This window comes from Silurus aristotelis (genome assembly GCF_946808225.1).
Source record: "Silurus aristotelis genome assembly, chromosome: 17".
NCBI classification, from domain to species: domain Eukaryota; kingdom Metazoa; phylum Chordata; class Actinopteri; order Siluriformes; family Siluridae; genus Silurus; species Silurus aristotelis.
Genome location: NC_139590.1, coordinates 9,070,542 through 9,093,062, shown reverse-complemented (window position 1 = coordinate 9,093,062; position 22,521 = coordinate 9,070,542). Strand labels below are relative to the sequence as shown.

The 22,521-nt window shown below is 39.9% G+C and overlaps 2 protein-coding genes across 5 annotated transcripts; both read left to right on the top strand.

Moving 5' to 3' along the window:
* Positions 1-2,135: 2,135 nt before the first annotated feature.
* On the top strand, positions 2,136-9,741 carry maza (MYC-associated zinc finger protein a (purine-binding transcription factor)). 4 transcript variants are annotated; one of them, XM_083567382.1, is made up of 9 exons: positions 2,189-2,824; positions 3,289-3,448; positions 3,576-3,732; positions 4,759-5,132; positions 5,505-5,857; positions 7,315-7,378; positions 7,777-7,948; positions 8,326-8,723; positions 8,851-9,741. In XM_083567382.1, the coding sequence occupies exons 2-8, from the start codon at positions 3,416-3,418 to the stop codon at positions 8,652-8,654; spliced, it is 1,482 nt and encodes a 493-aa protein (XP_083423508.1). In that variant the 5' UTR covers positions 2,189-2,824; positions 3,289-3,415; the 3' UTR covers positions 8,655-8,723; positions 8,851-9,741. The 4 variants fall into 4 exon arrangements, with proteins under 4 accessions (XP_083423507.1, XP_083423505.1, XP_083423508.1 ...); XM_083567380.1 differs by having other exon boundaries at positions 2,190-2,824; positions 4,759-5,141; XM_083567381.1 differs by having other exon boundaries at positions 2,136-3,448.
* Positions 9,742-10,700: 959 nt separating this feature from the next.
* Positions 10,701-21,961, top strand: nlk1 (nemo-like kinase, type 1). Its single transcript, XM_083567386.1, has 11 exons — positions 10,701-12,041; positions 12,737-12,866; positions 13,622-13,677; positions 13,825-13,931; positions 14,551-14,636; positions 15,266-15,475; positions 16,534-16,635; positions 17,384-17,470; positions 17,604-17,802; positions 18,313-18,406; positions 19,842-21,961. Exons 1-11 carry the CDS (start codon positions 11,731-11,733, stop codon positions 19,888-19,890), a joined length of 1,431 nt encoding a protein of 476 aa, XP_083423512.1. The 5' UTR covers positions 10,701-11,730; the 3' UTR covers positions 19,891-21,961.
* The last annotated feature ends 560 nt before the right edge of the window (positions 21,962-22,521 follow it).

Sequence of the window (22,521 nt, the reverse complement as noted above, 5' to 3'; positions counted from 1 at the left end):
TGTGTGTGTGTGTGTGTGTGTGTGTGTGTGTGTGTGTGTGTGTGTGTGTATGTATGTGCAGTGCTTATTTAAATTGTGAGATAGTATAAGCCAACCAGTGACCCCTTACAACCCCCAACACACACACACACACACACACACACACACACACACACACACACACACACACACACAAATACACATTCTTTGTACATTTCAGTCAAACTGAAAGGTGCTTTCTGTTTTTTTTTTTTTTTTTTTACATGTGATGTTTTATTATTATTAATGCTGTTTCCACACAAGTACCATTCCTTATATATCCGAATAAGATTTGTTGATATGCGAGTACCGTTTTACACAGATATTTCTCTATATCATCTTTATCCTGTATTAGTGGGTCATGGTAAGAGTATTCTTGTGAATGGATGTACTCTCTGTACTGTACTTGGTTGTAGGGCAATAAAGACATCTTTTCACAGCTGGACTTGATATTGTATGAGTCCAATTTGTTCCTCTATTTGTACTGCTATTCGGCCTCTGTTTTAATTTTTTTTTTAACTTAATGAAAATCCAAGAACATTATGGGTTACTGCTTTCAAGGTCTACAAATATGACTGGTCTTACTATAGGCACAACCTCATTTGCTCTTCCTTTTCTACAAATATAGTCAGAGATGGTCAATCATAGCAAGACTCTTTCTGATCGAGTTCTTCCCTGCACCTTCTATATAATATTACCAGTTTTTTGTGCAGTTTTGTATTCAGACACACTAAGTAAGCAAAAGAGACCCAAATATTTGAAAGAGAAATGCATCTTCACAGGTTTTCTTTAAATCCGGGAAATCATTAATTTGTCCTCAGTAACACTGTATGGTGGACCGGGATGGGGTGGATCTGTAGTTTGTTTTAGGAATACTGGGTGTAAGGTGGGAAAACCATCCTGGATAGGATTTGTGTCCAGTGCAGGGCACTCATACACACTATTATGCAAAACCTTTTTGGTGGTTTATTATTCCATTCGGTTTTGAATGTCCACCAGTCACCATGAACCCTGTTTTGAAGTGTATATATGAGGTATGATTTGGATGCTTTTTCTCTGGCTAGTGGTAGATGACCAAAATGATTATTTTACACCTTGTTGTTAGAAAAGTGGAAAGCGGAAGGTTGTCCTGAGCTCAGGTGCAGATCATCAAGATTTGCAAGTTAAATACGGGTTTTTATCTCTGGCCTGGTGTAATAAATGCCAAGCCTGAATATTAGCAAAAACGCGTACCTGACTACTACAACAATAAAAGAAATCCCTTTTACTTGTTGACACAAAGTTGAAGAGGCACCTATGTACAAGACGTCTGTATGCTGTAGCTTTGATTTTATTTCCTTAACTGGTGCTAAAAGGCCTAAACCTGTTCTAGCATGACGATGTTCCTGTGCATAAAGCAAGCACCATGAAGTTGTAGTAATAGAACTCGAGTGTCCTGCACAGGGCAATGACCTCAACCTAAACAAACACCATTGGGATGAACTGTAATACTAATCTCACCCCAGGCATCCTTAAACACCATTAGTCCCTGCCATCATCTGTCCCTGCCATCACTAGACGTTTGACATCATCTGTCCCTGACATCACTAGACTTTTGACATCATTTGTCTCTGACATCACTAGACTTTGACCTCATTAGTTCTTAACATCGTTAGTTATTATTTATTGGTCCCCGTCATCATTGGTCTCTGACCTCACTAGTCCCTTTCCTCATTAGTCCTCGCCCTCACTAGTACCTAAAATCACTAGTGCCTGACCTTATGAGACTCTGACCTCACAATTTTGTGTGAATGATCAGTAATATCCACAGGTACACCCTTAAACCAAATGGAAAGCCTTTTGGCAAAAACACTATTACAGGATGCCCAATATTGCCATATTATTATAATGGTTAAGTGTCCGCAAACATTTGGCAATAAACATGGTCAGAGGTCACTTTTTCTTTCCTGACACCCCACGTCATGGTAAATCCCGTCGTTTCTTTCATAACATACATGCGTCCTTCCTGAACCGAACCCCAGAAACCCAGGAAAACCGATGAGTGCGGTATTATGAGGTCTTTGTGGACGTCAGCTGCGTCTGCGTGCATCGTTACCTTTAAGGACGTGCGACCTTTTTTTTTTCTATTCATTTCTTTTCTTGTTTTTTTGCGCACTTCAGTGTCCGACTGCTACCCGCCGGTGCGTCCTGTGCAGAGCGACTGGGTTTTTATTATTATTTTTATTTACCAAACAGGAAGCCCAAGTTTAATATTTAGCCTGCGTGATTTCATTTTGGGATTTTGCGTCGGCCAAATAAAACTTGTCTGATCGGCGCAAGGGGGAGGGCGAAGTAGAAAAAGAGAGAGAGAGAGCGAGAGAGAGAAGGAGAGAGAGAGAGAGAAGGGAAAGGAGAGAGAACGACGGCGGCGCTCAGGAGGGAAAAAAAGCCCACACATAGACTCTCACACGCGTCGGGCCGGAGGAGGGGACGAGGACAGCGAGGGGGGAGTTCACTCCAAATGCTATCCCTTTAAAACAAGGGGGACACGGCGGTGGGGGAAGAGAGCGATAGCGGCGCGGAGAAAGACGGGATAAAAAAAGAAAAGGGAAGAGCGAGGGCGGGAGGGAGTGTGTTACAAGGGAGAGAGAGCGAGGGAGTGAGAGAGAAAAAAAAAGGAAAGATGTCATCCTCCCGATTGAAATGCCGAGGCGGAGCCATGGACCGCGACCGACGAAGCGACTCACCAGACAGGGATGAGATTTAACGCAAGACCGCGGCTCGCTCACAGGCCCAGAAGGCGAAAACCTTAGCTTCAATAAAATAGGTTGATTGTTTTATTATTTTTTTATTATTATTTCCCTTATCCCGAGCGACTGCTGAGCATAAAGTCAACGTCAAACTCATTTTTTTTTTTATATATTTGAACGTTGGATTTGTTTTGCATGAATTATTTGCACATGGCTGTCTTTATTTATAAGCCACTATTACAGCAACAAAAAGATGACATGCATTGCATTACATGTAATGTAAGTTATATAAAGCATGACAAATTATAACTTATTTTTAAACGGCGATTTTGTTCGTGTAGGAGTTTCTTTTTTATTTTTGTGGGGATGCAACTGTTAATATGATCTAGGTTTTTCTTAATCTTTTTTTTTTTTTTTTTTTTTTTTGTCATTTTAAAAATCCAGTGTTTGTAAATATCTAAACTCACTAATCTGTGAACGTTTTTTTAAACCATACACCGTCCTTGCTCTTGCTACTGGGTTACTTCTCCCCCTTATAAAGCACAAATTAGGGGAAAACCATTGTCGAGAATTCACTTCCAAAGGATCGAGAGGGAAATCGGTCTATCTGACATCACTGTTCAGAGAGTCGTCACGCCCACGTCACTTCCGCCGTCGATTCTTCAAAGATGGACGCTGCTTGGAGTAATTTCCTCTTTCAGGTAAAATGCTGCAGGAGTGTCTGAGTATGTGACAGGTTCGCTATATGTAGTCGGTGTCCAAAAAAAAAAAAAAAAAAGAAAGGGATAAAGACTTTAAATCTATTGTTAATATGTCTGCTAATTTCAGGCCCCGCCTTCACAGTCTCAGACTGACAGCACCCTCCAATCAGATCTTCTGCCGGAGCTCACAGACGCACCTCCAGACCCGTCCACCGAGCACATAGCCACGCCCCCGTCTACAGTGGACACGGCTGCATTGAATGAGGAGCCGGAGCCAGAGCCAGGTGAGGGAGGGACATGACCAGGTCATGACTTATTACAGTCTGCATTACAGTGACTGCTTTTTTTTTTGTATATTCAGTTAAAATATATAAAAAAAATAAAATAAATGCATACAAAAAAAATCCTTACATATACAACATGCACCTTGTTTTTACCACATTAATCTGGACGTCATGCTTTTGAGGAAAAGATGTTGCATGTTCTATACTTTTAAACATAAAATCAGCTCTGGTGGGACTATAAATCGAAGAATACATCATGGATTAGGTATCAAGATTACCTTTTGATGTCAGATCTTTTATTTACTTCATATAGTCAAAAGTTGGTAGACAAATGGAAAACTATGATTTAGTCTTATTTTCATTTATCACATTTGGATGATTCCCTTATACAGAGCAACTTAACCTGTATATTATTCATATAACTGAGCAGCTATAGCATTAAAGGCCTTGTTCTGTGGCCCAGGAGTGTATTGTGGCTGGGATTTGAACTCCAGACCTTTAGATCTAAATGCAGATGTCTTAACCACTAAGCTACCACCTTCCCCCATGGTCTCTGTTGGCCGTTATAAGACTGCTTTTTATTTTTTCTAGGCTTTCTGCTCGATTTTGGAGGAGCATAGCTGTGGAAATTTGTTCTCCATTTAAACATCTACAAGAGCTTTAGCTACAAGACACTCAATTTCTTTTAATCCAACCTTGGCTTTATGTAGCTTGCATTGTGCATAGGGGAATTGTCATGCTGAAACATGTTTGGGCTCCTTGGTTGATCAGGTGTCCATTAGCGTTTGGCCAAAAAGTGAATTATTAATTAATTATTGTATGACTTGATGACTTCACATTGCTACCATATACACAATTATTTCATTTATCCTGATACATCACTTTATTGGGAGGTGTATGTACTGTGTGTTTTCTTCTGGATATGGGAGTATCATTGATTCCGATTGGATTTACTGTATTATGGCAGTAACTATTTGCCTTCTCTCTCTCTCTCTCTCTCTCTCTCTCTCTCTCTCTCTCTCTCAGTTAAGCCCATGTCTCGGCCTGCCCGGCCTGCTCACATCTGCTCCATATGCAACAAGCAGTTCAAGAACAGCTATAATTTGCGTCGCCACCAGTCGGTTCACACCGGCGTGAAAATGAAAGACCGAGCAGCTCGAGAGAAGGTGGACGCAACGAAGGCGGCTCAGCGAGTGGAGAGGCAAACCATTCCTCTCTCCCTTCTCCAGCTTTCCATCCCTACTCCAATCACAGTGGCTACAGATCCCATGATCCACCCATCCCCCATCACTAACCAACAGGTGGAGACAGTCGCTGTATCCATCACGCCAGCAACGGTTGCCATGACAGCAGCCCAGCCTCTTCCTGCTGCCGTAGTGGTTACTGGGACAATGGTGCAGGTTGGCTTGGTTTGTGTCGTCTTTATCATTATTTATCCATTCACACTTTTTCCTCCACCTTCTAACTCTCGATTTTAATATCTCTTTACCTTTGTTTTACCCATTTCATGCTCAGTGCAAAATAACATCTGTTACAACAGGGTTGTATCAAAAGCCCCAGAAACCAGATTAAAAAAAACAAGATAAAAAGATAAAAAATAAAAAAAAGCCTCATTCTATAAATTTTATATTTACAGACACTGGTGTCTAATGATGATGTGTGTTTAAAGTTAAAAGTAGATTATGTTCACTTATGAGAGATTTTGTTTCTTCTCGAAATTCAAATGCTGTCAAAAATTCTGAAATATAAATCTGTTCTATGATCCCTTCTAGGCGGCGCCACCCAACAACGCCGGAGAGAACCCCAGTCTTCCCAGCCCGATTCAGATCTCCATCCCTATCACAAATCCACACCCTATTCCTACACAAAGTTCCAACCCCAATCCTAGCCCTAATCCTAACCCGGTACGGAAGAACCATGCATGTGAGGCATGTGGGAAGGCTTTCCGGGACGTGTACCATCTAAATCGCCATCGTTTGTCCCACTCAGACGAGAAGCCGTACTCTTGTCCCATCTGCCAGCAGCGCTTTAAGAGGAAGGACCGGATGAGCTACCACGTTAGATCTCATCAGGGCGGAGTGGAGAAACCGTATGTGTGTCCTCATTGTGCCAAGGGTTTCTCACGGTGAGAAGTTACATGAACACATTAAAACATGACTGTGGCTTTACATAACATACATGTGTTGTTGCGTTTACATGAACTTTGGTTTCTACAGTTCTCTGGAAAAGTACTAGATGTGTTTAACACTGGTATTTTAAAAGAGATTCCCTCAACTTTTTAAATTTTATTCATGTATTTGGATATTCAGTGAGACTTGTGTTATCTTGATGGGGGTAGAGTGATGGCAGAGATGCCCCAACCAGGGCCAAGGGGCCAATGTTGGCCAATGGTGACCTTTAACTTTAAAAAACTTTTTTAAAAAGTGGGTAAAAAAATGACTTTTTTAAATGAATTTTCATTAAACATAACATTTGGTTTTTTGTTTTTTTTTCAAGCTGCAAAAATATAAATTGAAATTAAATATGTAGAATGTAAATTATTTCAATTATTTTATTTAATGTATATGCACAGAATGCTTTGTGACGGTCAATAAAAAGCCAGTCTGGGAGAAATTGAAGTAGTGGCACACAAACAAGAGGAAACTGCTGTTTTCAAATATACAGTATTTGTCGTTATTATAAAACTAAACATTTTTCAGCTTTTCCAGAGAATGGTGGCGAGAACATTTACTTTCATGAAACATTTACTTTTGGCCCTCAATCAAGTTCGATTTTTGGCCCTTTATAGGAAAATAAAACAACAAGTGAACTGAAAACATACAAACAAAATGTTCGCAAAATAATTGCAAAACAGTCCGTTTTTTCTTTTATAACCAGTTAATACCTGGTTAATCTATAAACCTAAGGCCCTCTTTCTGTTCACACTTTCTCTCATCATCGTCTTTTTCAACATTGCACTTTTTTCTCATCACAGCACTTGTCCTAGCCGGATATTTGATTAATGGACTGTTTCTAAACCCAGCAGTTTTAAAACCTGATACACTTGTACCAGTGCCAAACACATTATCATGTCAAAGTCACTGCTGTGCTGAGATTGATCCACGGCCCAGATAATATCTGGTCAGTGTTTTTCATATGTTCACAGATGGGGCTTAGTAACAGATCGCAACAGATGGGCTACAGTCAGTAAAGTAATACATCATCTACAGTGTGACCTATATGGTGCATCTAATACACACACCTACACACGAGTCCCTATCAGAGGTTACTGTACTGTTCACTGTCGCCTAAAATACTGCCGTTTTACCCAAAGACAGCGCGATATGTCCTGATTACTAATTTAAGATGGAAAAATGGGTCAATGTGACAAGAGAAAAATGACCTTCAAGCTGAATATATCCCCTCGCATTTAGAAACTCATTCATACATGGATGTACATTTGATATACATAGATTGTACTCGCAAGTCAAAAAAACTGTTGGTTGCACAGAGATGAACACAGACACATTTACACACACATACCTATTTGTCCCTTGTGTATTGTGGTGTGGTGTGTTCTAAAGCTCTCTCTGTCCTCGACAGGCCTGACCATCTTAACAGTCATGTGCGGCAGGTGCACTCCACAGAGAGACCCTTCAAGTGTCCGGTAAAGTCAGCACTTCCTCCCTCCTCTCTCTTTTCACTGTCTCTTTGGAAGCTCTTTTTTTTTTTCTTCTTCTTCCCCATACACCTTGCTTTTCATAGTTACTTTTCTTACTTTTCCTGTTCAACATCAAGTTCAGGTTTTAATTTATTATTCCCATTTTGCATCCTCTTCAGCACAACACTGTTTACTAAATGACCAGGTAGTGCATTAAGCAGACGAAGCGTTTCACTTCACCCCAAACATTTATGCAGTGTTACCGCTCCATTTTACAGGAGCCATATTTGCTGTAACATGAAATAGAATTTTAGGTAAGCTGTATTTAGGCATGTGACGGATGAAAAAAACTAGTCAATGATGCCGATTTCACACGTTAACACGCTCCTCATCGCTTACTGCAGACGTGCGAGTCCGCGTTTGCCACCAAGGACCGGCTGCGTGCTCATATGATCAGACACGAGGACAAGGTTCCCTGCCATATTTGCGGCAAACTGCTCTCTCCCGCTTATATCACGGATCATATGAGGGTCCACAACCAATCCCAGCATCACGTGTGCCACTTGTGCAACCGCAGTAAGTTTTAGTTTTTTAGAATATGGAATTGTTTCCCTTCCTTATGTGTTGGTTACTATTCGCTGGAGTCCCCTTTTTCCTTTTTACGCAAAAAGAATAGTTCAGAGGATCCCGGAAATATGAAAGAGGCTTATGATTTTTTTGATATTTTGCTATAATTTTTTCTTTATTCTGCATATTCACACAGATTTAGGTCAGTCCAGCTGAATTCATTTACATATGCTGATATTTCAGGTGTTGTGTGATCTTTGTGAACAGGATTAATTAAATGTTTTATTTGATGTGTAAAATGTGAACATTGCAAATTACATATCAATTCACTGTTTTGAGCTGCTATTAATAATAATAATAATAATAATAATAATATTGCACTCCAGGCTTTACCACACTGACGTACCTGCGCGTCCATGCTCAGAAACACCATGGGCAGGAGTGGAAAGAGAGCAGCATGGGCCGTGGTTCGGGGCCCGGTGGGGTTCTATTATGCCAACTCTGTGGGGTCCACTGCAAGACTCCCACCCAGCTCCAGGGGCACATGGCTACTCATGCTAACCAGGCAGATCCTACGGTACCTGACCCTATCAGCAGCAGTGGCAGCACTTTAGTGGGCACGGTTTCCACGGCGACCCCTGTCTCCAGCCCTGCAGCCACTGTGGGCCTGCTGGTGACTGACTGCTCTAGCATCGCTGCCCAGAGCCATAGCTAACCCCAGGCTGCAGGGGCAAAGATGGGGGAAGGGCAGTGGGGGGAAAGGCACAGCAGTGAATGTGAACAGGTGATGTCCGTTTGCAAGAACTGTCTTACTAATGTTTTGTATTGTATTATAATACTCCTTAATAAGAAATTTGGATGTAATAAGTGTTTGAGACCTATATCTAGTAACATTTCTTTCTTTCCTATAGGCTGTTACTTTAAATGGAAAAGGTTTCTTTGGAAATTTCGCACCCTCCTCCAGCTGTGCTGTCTCTGAATTCGCAAGCAGTCAGCATGAGCTACTGACTTCTTGACAGCAAGTCTGAAAACACATTCATTTACTTGGTTCAAGCGCTTACAGACTCCCTGCCAGTCCCACTGGATCTGCTTGGTTTGCTCTACTTTGGTAACTGTTCGATGAAGACAGACAGCTGGATTAAGTGTTGCAACGCCTCAAAGTTACGTCACTAGTTTCCCGAGGGAGAAGTTGTGATAAAATGAAGGCTGTCAAGTGTTGTTCCACTTTATTTATAACCTGTCTCTAGTGGGCAGGAATCTAGAATGTTGAGACTATGATTTTAGCCATCCAATTGAATCCCAGTATAACTTACGGTTCAGTATTTCAACCAAACATCCAAATAGGATCAGGTAACTCCCTCAGATTCCAGGATGTTGAAGATTCCTCTTTAGAGAAGATCTGCAGCTGTGAGAGAGAGAGAGCAAGAGAGAGAGGCTTGATGTGATATCATTTCCTGCCATAAATTCCTGATGCCTGTAAACCATTCATTTAGAGTTAAATGTACAACATAGGAGTCACTTGTATTGTTTTTATGTGTGGATATAATGAACTATTGTTGAATATCTTTTTTTTTTTTCTTTCAAGAAATCTCATTTGATGTTAATTTATCTTTAAGCTTTTGACTAAGGACGTGGACGTTTGCTGTTGCTTGAGAAGCTGCATAATGCTCTATCCATTGAATCATGTTTGTGTTTGAAGCTTTGTTGAACACCAAATCTTTGTTGCTGTCGCCGTGACGTTATTGAAATGAATCAATGTACAAATGACAAATGTGCACCTAATTATACTTACTTTAACTAAACCTGGACGATGCTTGATAATTATATTCTGTGTAGAAACAATGCACAGTGTATTTAGGATCTGCAATTATTCCAATTATGATTATATCATATTATTTGGGTGATATCACTTGTACATCATTACAGTGAAATTCTTTCTTTGCATATCCCAGCTATGATAAGAAGTGGGGGTTGGAGATAATACAGCACCTCTGGAGCATAGAGGGTTTAAGGGCCTTGCTAAAGGGCCCAAGAATACAGCTTAACCCTAGAGCATGAGGAGGAACAAAATAAACTAATATTGAGTCATGAGGGAGGAAAAAAAAAGTTTGGGAACGCTGACTTCTGGTGCTAATTAAGATTATGGGGGCAGAACCACTTGAACATGGTAGGGGTGTTTGTCAGGAAGAAATGTTACACCCGCATAAGGATTAGAGATAATCTTGGAGAAAAATATGAAATTTTTTTATACAACTTAAGTTAACGCGTTTACTGAAGATGCAAGACAACATTATAGGTTAAAAAAAATGGTATGGCCCTTTGTGCATTCAAAACTATCTATCATGTGACGCCTGAGAAATTGTCAAATATTTACTATTAAAATGATCTCACTCGTCTTATATTATTAATTACATGTTCTACAATGATGCATCACGTCTTTTATTATTTTATTTAGATGTTTTATTCATTACTGTATTTTAAGTTTTCATGCACCCCTAAAAAATCCACACCTTGGACGCGTCTTTGTTAAGATAGTCAGCGGATTGATCCGGGACGAGTACTGACATACTACAGAGTATAGTGTTCATAGTATGGGTCTGTACTATAACACCATACTACTTAGTATGAAAGTAAAGTGTTGTGGCTGAAGCCTGCAATTGCTGGCGTTTTTCGCAAAGTATGTCTATTAAAATTGTAATCAAAGTAAAAAAACAACAACAACAAAAACACAAAATCCTAAATTTGAGTAGTGAAATGGTTAAAATTTGCCTCATGCCTTGTTTACACCGGCAGTGCTACCCTCCCCCATGCTTCACTACAGCTCCATCCCCCAGCTCCTCCTTCCTCATCCTGCCACTGTTTCCAACAGCTGATTGCAGATAAAGAGAAAAGCCTGGAGTCCAAGGGGGAAAAAAGGAGTTGAGGGGGGCAAAAAATACCCCCCCCCCCAAAAAAAAACCATCGCTGGACTCCGGAGGCACGCGCCTCCAAAAATACCGCTTGTTTCTACCGTTTAAATCGCGGAGCTCGCGACCAACACCGTCGGCTAACTTTCCGTCCGTCCACAGAGAAGACGCGTAGCCGGTTAGCTCTCTCTCTCTCTCTCTTTATTCGCTCCGACATCGCGATTGCGTCGCTTTTCTAATGGCGTGATTTGATTTCCGCTCTGTATTAATACACAGGATAATAACACACGCTTTGTTTATAATCCTAACTGTGAGCCGGTTAACCAGAGCAGGCTGAGGTTAACTACCAAACAAAGATGCTTAGCTAGACATCGGTTAGCAGACATGTAGTCGATATTAATCCGAATAAAGCTTTCGTGTCTGCAGGTTCGCTTTTGTCGAAAAGCGTGGACAATTTTATAACTATTTGCGGGAAAGAAGGTTAAAAAAAAAAAGCGGGTCAGTTCCTCGCCCTGGCTCGTAGTATGTCGATTAGCAGACTAGCTTTAGCTACCCAGACTAGCGGTGTGATTCGGCCAATGGCTCTCAGTAATTAAATCCCCAGGCTTTAAGGGCAATTCTACATGCTGTGCCCTTTGTAGGGTCTTATCTGACTCGAACCTAACCGTAACTACCTCACCGAGACTTCAGCTAGCTAACACAAGTGTGTGTGTGGGGGGGGACTATGAGGAACTCCGAGACTATTTCGGTGCGTTTCTTGCTATCGAGCCCGAGTGGAAATATGGTGTTTTAGTGTCAAACCCCTTTTTATTCGAATTATCCGCATTTTAATAATGTTTTAATGGGATTAAAAAGCGTGGCGGAATCCTCTTGGACCTAACAGAAATGGCCTTCCATGGCTCCGCTCGGCCCGCTGTATGTGGAAACTTGTTCCCAGCTTCGGATTTGGGCCCCAAATATTTCTGCGTGAACAGTTCAGGAAGCACCGCAGCCTGCAGCGGGTTAAACGGCGCACAGAAGCCACCCGGGCCCGGACAGCCGGCAGAGGCCCCACGACACCCGGCGACCGTCGGAGCGAGCACAGGCGGAGGAGCAGCGGTGCCCCAGCCGCATAGCAGCCCGGCCAGTGAGGTGCCGTGCCCGGCTGAGATGGAGCCCGACAGGCCAATCGGATACGGAGCGTTTGGTGTTGTGTGGTGAGTGCGGCCATGTCCAGGGCTAAAGTAGGACATTGTGGACTTGATCTGTCATTATAGGACTGCACGATATTGTCCCTGCCGTCGAGGAACAGCGATTTATAGACAGACAGACAGACAGACATGCAATTTAGCGTCTACCAAAAGTGCGAACAGACAAGTGCAATATAAATATGTAAAATATAATAAGCACATTTTAACGTATCAAGTAAATATATTTACAACACACACACACAAGGCTCTGGGCAGTGAAAAATGTGCCGAAGCTGTACAATTACACCAAGAATATATACATAGAGGCACAATATATGTAGAGGATATAGGTTATATAAATTTACTATATGACGATATGCTTGTTCATTGTATAAACATCTGTACAAAAGTTCTACACTGTATACAGATGTGTAGAAGACAGTTCAGGATCTATGAATTTGCAATTATATGTAGTTATAATGATATACGTGTTTATTGTAACTGTTCTGTGGTGTGTTGTATTTGCACACCTGACTGTATGTATTCCTGTGTACAAGTCTGTGTTTTCTGGTCAGTTTTTGTTTTACTTTGTTTCTGTAGGTAATTGAGCAGCGTTGTTCCCTTTTAGTGCTGTTATAGCAAGTGTATATGGTTTAAATGACTATAAAAAGCCACTCAATTTGATCTGTGTAATGTGTTTGTGTGTGTTGCAACCTTTACAGGTCAGTGACGGACCCCCGGGACGGGCGGAAAGTTGCGCTGAAGAAAATGCCCAACGTCTTCCAGAACCTGGTCTCTTGTAAGCGCGTGTTCAGGGAGCTCCGCATGTTGTGCTTCTTCAAACACGACAATGTGAGACGTTTTTTAAAGCTTGAAAAGTGGCTCGATAGAACAACGTTGCACAGCCTCCAAATTATTGCATCGCATTCATTACAGCTGTAATTTTTTTATTCCCAAGACTTCAGTGCCGACCCAATTTCAAAATACCACCTTTTAATAGTGTGTGAACCATTTCATTTGATGGAAGCAGCTGTTTGATTAGGGTTGCATTTTAGGTTTGTGGCTGAACAAACAGGAGTAGATATTAGTGCAGTCTTTGAATGCATAATGCTCGCTGATGGCTGATTTAGTAAAACCAGAAACCAATGAGTGAAAAAGTTCTGGCAGTGTTTCTTTTAATTAATATCTGAATGGGACTGCTGCTTCGAGACACTTTGGCAGCAGTTACAAATATGGTAGTGGCAGTAGCAAAACATTTTGTTTCTGTTTATGGCCTTATTTTCTACAAGAGCCCAGATGGTGCTGATTTCTATTTTTTTTTAACCTCAGTTCTATTGTTAGTCTTCACCGAGTCATCTGACATGTAGAACACTTTATTACACAGTCTGTTATGAAATGTCGGCCAGGATTTTAACAGGATCATCTTGAAAACTATGACGAGCATTAGTGCCAAAGCCTGCTGTAGTAGGGGATATTTATGCACTGAGCGAGAAAAAATGGTTAAATCTGGTTATTTATAGAACCGTTGTATGATGAAAGGTTTATAAGTTGATTGGTTTGAAAGGGGGTTGAAGTTTGACTTGATTTATCGTGATTTATGTTTGCAGGTGTTGTCTGCCCTGGATATTCTTCAGCCTCCACAGATTGACTGCTTTGAAGAGATGTATCCTTTTCCGTCTCAACAGCTGTGACTTAATAATAGACTGATAATAGTTCCTTTAAACATGCTTTTTCTTTTTACAGTGTGGCCAGATTAATGAAACGATTATATTGTATCAGAGTATATGCCTTGATTTGGATTGTGCCATAGATATGTGATCACCGAGCTGATGCAGAGTGACCTGCACAAAGTCATAGTGTCTCCTCAGCCTCTCACCACCGACCACATAAAAGTGTTCCTCTACCAGATACTCAGGGGTAAGTTATTATGGGAAACCTGTGTGGGGCTGAGTATATATCATTTAGTATTCTTAGCCTATTTCTTTCTCAAAGCTCTCAGAGAGACAGGTAAAAGATTATAATATAGAGTAAAACTGTGTAGTCGGTAGTGCCCGGCAATTAGAAGAACAGTGGACAATGTCTGAAGGTAACCTAGCTATCAGTGGTTTTATAGTCTCGTTCTCAGACACTCTGCCCAGGCTTACAAAGCACCTCACAGCTTGTGTACACTTTTCTGGTCACATTAACAATTGAAAGCGCTCATCACTTCTGTACTTCAGTTTTCTAACTGGAAAACAAGTTCAGTATAAAAGCTGTCATAGTGCTTTTTGTATAATCTTTGCAAAATATTTAATGTTGGGAAATGTTTAAATAGTTGCTCTGGTAGCAAACCTGTATACGGGGAAACGTGGTGATTTGATCCACATTACTCTCTGATATTTTCCTCATACTATGCACTGTGTTCATACTTTGCTGCATGGATATGCTTAATTTTGTGGATTAGATGAATATAAGAATGTACACACCACCCATGTATAAATTGCGTTTGATCATGATGTGGATATGTGTATATATATTTTTTCTTTCTTTCCCTCAGGCCTAAAATACCTGCATTCTGCTGGAATTCTGCACAGAGACATAAAACCAGGGAACCTGCTAGTCAACAGCAACTGTCTCCTCAAGGTAAATGGCAGCTAATTAAATTAGACATAGCTGTTCAAATACAATATATCATCGGAAATTTTTGGACAATCTTGATTTTATTTCATTTTGTACATTCTTCTATTGTTAAAATAACCTCAACTCTTCTGGGAAGACTTTCCACTAGATTTCCGAGTTTAGATTTGGGTATTTGATCAGTTGGCCACAAGAGCATTTGTAAGAGCATGTATTGATGTTGGGCAAAGATTCATGGGGCCAGTTTGTCTCATGGGTGTTTATTGAGGTTGAGGTCAGAAGCTCCATGCAGACTACTCAAGTTCTTCAACAACAGCTTTCACAGATTGTCAGATAAAGCTTGATTTACGCAAAGGAGTCTTGTAAAACTAGGCAACATTTGGGCCTGTTTGTTCGAGTATTTTGAAAATTATAATTCAACAGCATTCAGTGATACAGTTCTTGGGAAATCAGTCCCACATTTTTAGTTTGACAATCGGGTATCCACAAACCTTTTTGGCTATGTAGTATAATAATGAAGTAGAATGAGTATTTTGGTTAAAATGATGTAATGTGTTTTGAGAAATTTCAGTGCTGGGGCTGCTGTAGATACATGCACCCGTTTGTGACAACACACAATTTTCTTGTTTGATCAGATTTGTGACTTTGGATTGGCTCGAGTTGAAGAGCCCGACTCCTCACGTCACATGACTCAAGAAGTGGTGACTCAGTACTACAGGGCCCCTGAGGTTCTGATGGGCTCACGGCATTACGGATCAGCCATAGACATCTGGTCTGTGGGCTGCATCTTCGCTGAGTTACTGGGTCGCCGAATCCTCTTTCAGGCCCAGAGTCCTATTCAGCAGGTACTGACTCGCAAATGCATTACAGATTGCTCTTATTTTCTACATGTCTAATGAAACATGCATTGTGGAGATGGTTAGGATGTAGTTTTCTAATATATCTGAGTATATTTCATAAAACCTTTATTTTTTAAAATCAGAACTGGAGTTTGTGTGTTGCACTACCTGGGGGTATGAGTTGGCAATCAGTAACATTCCTCTGAGTATTTCAACACAAAATGTATTGGCTTATAATCAGCATATTACCTGTAGTCTGTGTCTCTTACTCATTTTATTGACCTGTGAAGCTACGGGAAGCTATGTACACCAACGCACTATATGCACTGGCCATTGCAATTCATTTTCATTTGTATAGCACTTTAAACAATGGACATTGTTACGGAGCAACTTTATATAACTGCATAAATTCTGGGTATAAATATATCCCTGTAATTTTTAGGAACAAAGTTTATGTCCAACAAAGCAGAAAAGCACTTGCACTGTCACTGGGAAATTGTATGTCTGAATCCCGATGATTTTGCTTGGTGTTTTTTGTCCGAGAGCCGTGGGATCAAAACTGCTTGTGCTTTACCGTACGTTCACACTAATCCGGATAAATTTAAAAACGGCGCTTTCGTATAAAAACGCTCCGCGTCTACACTTTTGTTTTCAATAGTTTCCCAAAAGTTGCTCATCCACACTAAAACCCCTGAAACGCTTATGTCCCTGCACTGTCCCGCCGTTGATTTACTTTATAATTTTACTTTAAAATGACCAGAAATTGTGTTCGAAAGCCTCTGTTTTTGCAGTGCACACTACAAAGCAAAAACTGCGTTCCACTTAGAAGAGCGGTTTCAAAAAGCAATGTTTTCCCTGACTGACTGGTGCTTTTAAACGGAAATCTATTAGTGTGGATGTGGCCGTAGTCACTGCGTCTCGAAGAACGCATGTGATGGATTTCACCTTCCTTAGTTAAAAGATGTTGTGTGATATGGGAGCGATAACTTGTAGGAGGAAATTGACGAGGAATGACATGCAAAAGTACATGTCGAATTGTTTGCGTTGTCTCTTTTTGTGTGCAGTTGGATCTCATAACTGATTTATTGGGAACTCCTCCATTGTCTGCTATGGCATCCGCATGCGAGGGTGCTCGAGCACACATCCTACGCGGACCTCACAAACCGGTAATATGTCTTTGTTAATATACGTGTACTTAATAATAGAATAATCACTTGTTTAGAAGACCAGGAAGGAACTGTTTAATAATGTTGGGATGATTTATAATGGTAAGATTAAAAGTGACTTCTCATCACTTCACCAATTGTATTATAAAAGTTCAGTAAAATGAAGTGCTTTCTATTTTTTTAATTGCATCAGTAAGAGAAAAGAAAAAGGAAAAACGTGTTCATTGAGTGTTAAATTGCACTAGAAACAAATACAAAAAATGTTGTTACAAGCTACTTTGTTGGTACTTGTTACTAGTAAGTGAAAGTTTTAATAAGAGCTTGACTCCTTACTAATGGGTTTTGCCAATTAATCGCCACTCTAGTTTTAATGACGTGCAAAACTTCAAATCTACAAATGTTTTTGTATCGCTGATATAAACACAATGAAAAATGAGTCAATTGTCATATGAAAGGGCACCCCAAAGTGTAAGAGCAAGAAAAATCCAGACTAGTCTTGAATTATGAGAACAGACCAGCCCACTGCTATTACATTCTCTCAAATAGGTACCAGATTTTGCTCTTCTGTTTGCTCAAACATGGCATTTTTGCAGCATGTTCACATTGTTTAGAGTTTTCTGTCTGAGCATTGCTGAATCGGTGCCCCAGTTTATTTAGACGTAACGTTTGCTGACATTGTTATTCTTTCTCTCATTATCTCTCTGCCTTTTTTGTTGTTGTTTGTGTTTTTTTTCTTTTCTTTCACTAGCCGTCACTGTCTGTTCTGTATATGCTGTCAGATGGAGCCACCCACGAGGCCGTTCATCTTCTGTGCCGCATGCTAGTTTTTGATCCAGTAAGTACATAAACACATCACAGTACATTTATAGCGTTCTATAAACGTATTATAAGTGTTAATATCGCATCCTATAACAAGCAGCAGAGATGTTATGGTGTCTTGTAAGCACATGTAAGGTGTTTGTGCGTAGGCTAAGCGGATCTCCGGCAGCGACGCGCTCTCTCACCCATATCTAGACGAGGGCCGCTTGCGTTACCACACCTGCATGTGTAAGTGCTGCTACTCAGTACCCAGCGGCAGAGTGTACACCCGGGACTTTGAACCCGCTGCAGAGAGGCCCTTCAGCCACAGTTATGAGGAGAGCATGCTTTCTGTCTGGCAGGGCAAAGGTGAATAACCCGTGTTGTGTGTTTGTCTTTGTTCCATGTCTGCATTATGTGCTTAGACTATTGTTTAGATTAGTTTGAAAAAGGGGTGTGAATTTTGTATAATTGTCCAGATGAGTAAATAATTACTTTACAGCTTGCAAATTGATAGATCAGTGTTTCAAATCATGGCCAAGGTGTTCAGTGGGGTTGAGTGCTCAAGTTTCTTTTGCTCCAATCATGTTACACTAGAGCTTCAGAAAGCTTTTATTAGGGAAACTATAATGCTGGAACAGGTTTAGGCTCAGCCTCTTAGTAACCTGTTTAATCTTCTAAATTTGTGACAACATTTTAGGGAAGAAACACATTGTAATTGTCAGATGACCATAAAGTGTATTTTATTACATTTTGTTGATTGTGCTTTCAAGCAAATAAGCTTAAGTACTTAAGTAAACAGAGCAACACAGAACTGGTTATTGTTTGTGCTTTCATACTATTTAACCTTCTCAAAAATCTATTTTTCTTTTCCATCAGAGCTCATTCATCGGTTCATCACTGAGCACCAGCAGGGAAAGAGAGTGCCTTTGTGCATCAACCCCCAGAGTGCAGCCTTCAAGAGTTTTATTAGGTAAAAAAAAGAACAAAAAAAAATTTATATATATATATTTTACACACACACACAGGTCTCCGACTTACACAGGAGATGTGTTTCAATAACCCCATCATAACTTGAAAATGTTGTAAGTTGAGACATGGTCTAGCCCACCCAGCAATTTACCCAGCAATCGTAATTTATCAACTTTACAATATATATAGATGTGGCAGCGGGTGTGTGGACAAGCAGTGGTTTGTGAATAGAGGGTGGAACCAGACACATTCTGTTTCAGGGTCCAGCAGCAGCAATAATATGGAGAGAGTAAAATTGCCCTTAGAAACACACAAATCTCAGAAAAATATACTCTCTAACACAGAGAAAACTGAAAGCTGAAAACTGAAAACAGAGCAAGGCATCTTACAAAGTGGGAGTTGCAACGGATCACAAACTCACGGTTCAGATCAAATTACGGTTTTCAATTCGCAGATCGGATCATTTTTTTCGGATCAGCAAAAAGGGGAGGAGACAAAAATAGTGCTTTCCATTGATTACAAGAAAAGTTGCAGCATGGAAATACTTGCGCTTTGAATGATGCAGGAGGCTTTTCAAGTTCTTCGGTTTCTCCTCTAAGAATTGTTGTTGACTGGTTAACACGTCCCATTCAAGTGAACACATGACTACGCTGCAAAGTTACGAAATTGCTTGAAAAGCAATATCGGCATCAAGAAACTGTTTCGGTCTGCGGAAAAAAGATTGCGATTAATCCGCGGTTTACGTGCGTGCCGAACCGTGAGTCTTATCTTATATTAACTGCAATCCATTGCACCCCTTATCTATCTATCTCCACACATGTGGGACTCTACACAGCCACTGTGGAGGGACCTTTTGAATGCTATATATATATATATTATATTATATTGTATTGTATTGTATTGTATTGTATTGTATTATAAAAATCTTAAGACAGGGGGGGAACCATTCCAAGTATTGTCATTTCGTGCTGGTGGATCATAACCCGGTTGTAAAAACTGCTTCAAAATGGCAAAAGAAGAAAAAGAAGCATGAGACAAAAAAACAGATACTTGTAAATTTATTGAAAACTGCATTTAAACTGGAAACAGGCTGTTCATCAGCAGTTGACTCTCTGCTTTTGATGGTTCCTTTTCCAAGGGAAATTGTACATGTACTGTAAACTCAACAAAAATTGTGAATTGCTTGTCATAAATGTTTTCTTTACTACTTTAAATGAATAATACAATAATAGAATAGTTTTGCAAACATTTGTCCTTTATAAGTACAAACTCTGTTTTAAAACGCTTACTCCAAACCTTCGAGCTGTGCGTGCGTGCGTGCGTGCGTGCGTGCATGTGTGTATGTAGATAGAGATATCATTTCAATTATAAAGATTTTTTTCCTTCACTTTGCACACCAGTGTGCCACTAAATTCTTTTCTCATGAACTTTTTCAGGTCCACGGCTTGGCATTCCTCGAAAGTATCAAGAAAAGAAGAAAGATGAGTTTGTCAGAACAGGAGTCATGGAAGACGTAGTTGACTATAGGAGCATGCTTGTGCTTGAGATGAATGACTGTTTACATTTGGTTCTTGTCAGATTATGTAGGTCTGAGTGCCTAGGCTTGGTGCTAACTTTGGCACAGGATGAACATTGTCCTAACGTTGTCCCAAAAAAAAAAGAAAATCCTACAGTACCTAATTCTGTAGACATTCTTTCAATAGTGACAGTCTAACTATGCTGCTGCAAACATTTTATACTGACTGAGCTTGAGGATTATGGATGCTGAGTTTCAGAAGTGAAGACATCCTTTTTATGGATTGAAGATACATAAGCATAGTGGGGATGAGAATAACGATGGCACATACATGTGTGTTGTGCAATACCAATATGTTAGGGGAGGTTTCAGTATTTCTGGGCTTCAACTGCCATTCAGATTTGTTTTTGTTGTCACGTTTTTTTTTTTGTTTTTTTTTTACTGTGTTCTTGAACTGTTCTTGTGGTAATTTGGTTTTTCTCACATGTTCATCACTTATTTCCTGTCACTCTCCTTTAAGCATATTTCCAGTATTGCATTGTGTCATACATGTTGCCTTTTTAATTTTATTTAAAAAATGTTAATTCTTTCACTGAAAGCAGTGATTTTATAGTTAAAATGCCACCGGTTTTCCTCGTGTGACCTATTGTCACGGGATAGTAAGTTGAGATGCTATGGGGATTAAGATCACAAAGATGTATCGATGCTTTTGTATGTGTATGTAACCTCTCCTAAGCGTTATGTGCAAGGATTTAAATTTTTATTTACATTTTTTGAGCTGGATAGCTTTTTTTTTTTTTTAAGGTTAGGAGACTGTTTTTGAACTGACTTTGTAATCAAAGCTAGAACATGTACACTTGAGTGATGCATGAGGTGTGTGTGTGTGTGTGTGTGTATTTGCTTTGTTCAGGAGCGGAGAGCGTTCAGGGGGATGTGCAGTGCTGTGCTTTTTCACATTCATTACCTCACATAAACCCACTGTGCACTGGCTGAGTGCGCTCAGACTAAACCCAACTATTAACCACGTACTGTACAGGGATCTGTGCTAATCACTGAACCACTTATCCCTACAAATTCCCTTTTTATCTGTGTGTATCTCTCTCCTTCCTTGCTCTGGCTGATGCACATGTCTCAGATCGCTTTCGGAGGGAAATGCTGCTGTTCATTTGATTGACGTTTTCACTTCAGTCATAACTAGTGTTGAGCTCAGGTTTCATATCGCAGACTCTGCTGTAAACACACAGGGACGCTTGTCCGGGCCACGGCGGTCCGTTCCTGGTGCTGTGAACTGTAAAGGCCTTGGTTTTGTTTTGTTTTTGTTTTTTTGCTCTACAAGCTCAAGACTTGTGCCTGTTGGCCACCACTAGGTGGTGACGAGCACACGAAGCTGCTGGACAGACACAGTTCTCAAGGACGTCCACTCAAACCGGTCCGCACATGGAAAAGGACTTTGTTTAGGGATTCACCTCTAAGTCCAGTGATCTAAACAAACTTGTGCTTTTTTTTTTTTTGTTTTATTTGGTCATAGGAAGATATTTTCTTAAATTAAATTTTTTTTTTTCATTTTATATCAACGTGTTGTGACCAATAATTTTTTTTCTTTCGTTTAATATACTTTTTTTTCATTCTTAAGGTTTTGTAGTTTGACCACTTTGCTATTGTGTTGGTAGAAGATTAGAAGTGTAGTGATATGAAGAGAACGTTATGTCGGTCTAGGATTTTCTCGTATCGACCGCTAATTACAACGTGAGGATGTTTTAATTAATGGTGAGATTTGCATTAGTCATGAGCTCATAGAAGTTAGACGTTTTATGATCGGAAAAAAAAAAAAACTTGATATTTGTGTTGATGACTATTATGGTTAGTAATATCAAAAGCTTGTTTTAAAAAAAAAATGATGGCTGTTTTTTTTTGTTATTTATATTTAATTTTGTCATTTTATTGAATTTTTTTTTTTTGTGTTTACAACAGATGCTTGAAATTTTTAAGGAAAAAAAAAAGCGGTTTTGGTGAACCTGTCAATAAAGAGCGAACACTGGAGACAAAGTGACACGTCAACTCAATAGATAGGGGTCTGTCCCTTTTTTTTTTTTTTTCTTTTTGTTAAGGTGAATGACCATTTCAAAACATTTTTGCTTCATTTGCAAGTTCATATATTTTTATATAATTTTAAGAATTATTCTTCTAGAGAATTATGAAGTTCCCTGAATGAAAAATGAGTGAGACGATCACAATCCAGCTAGAAGAACATTTTCCATTTATGCTAATAGAATAATAGAAAACAGCTGTAGGGGATTAGTGACACAACTCCAGAGCTATGGAGTTAAACATACAAGATGAGAGCTAGCAAATGTTCAGGCACAACTTTTTAGTCACATTGTCATTCAGGGAAACATGAAACAAAGAAGAGCAGACGATCTGTCACAGAGATTCGAGATGCATTTTGAAGATTGCAACAGGATTCTGAAGAATTGAACAGGGGTTTGTTTATGCTACTATTATTGAAAAAACAGTCTTCTAAGAAGTGTTTAAGGTAAGCGTCTGTAGATTATTGGAAGACCGTGGGTCGATAAAGAGAAGAGTTGCGTGCTGTTTATGTG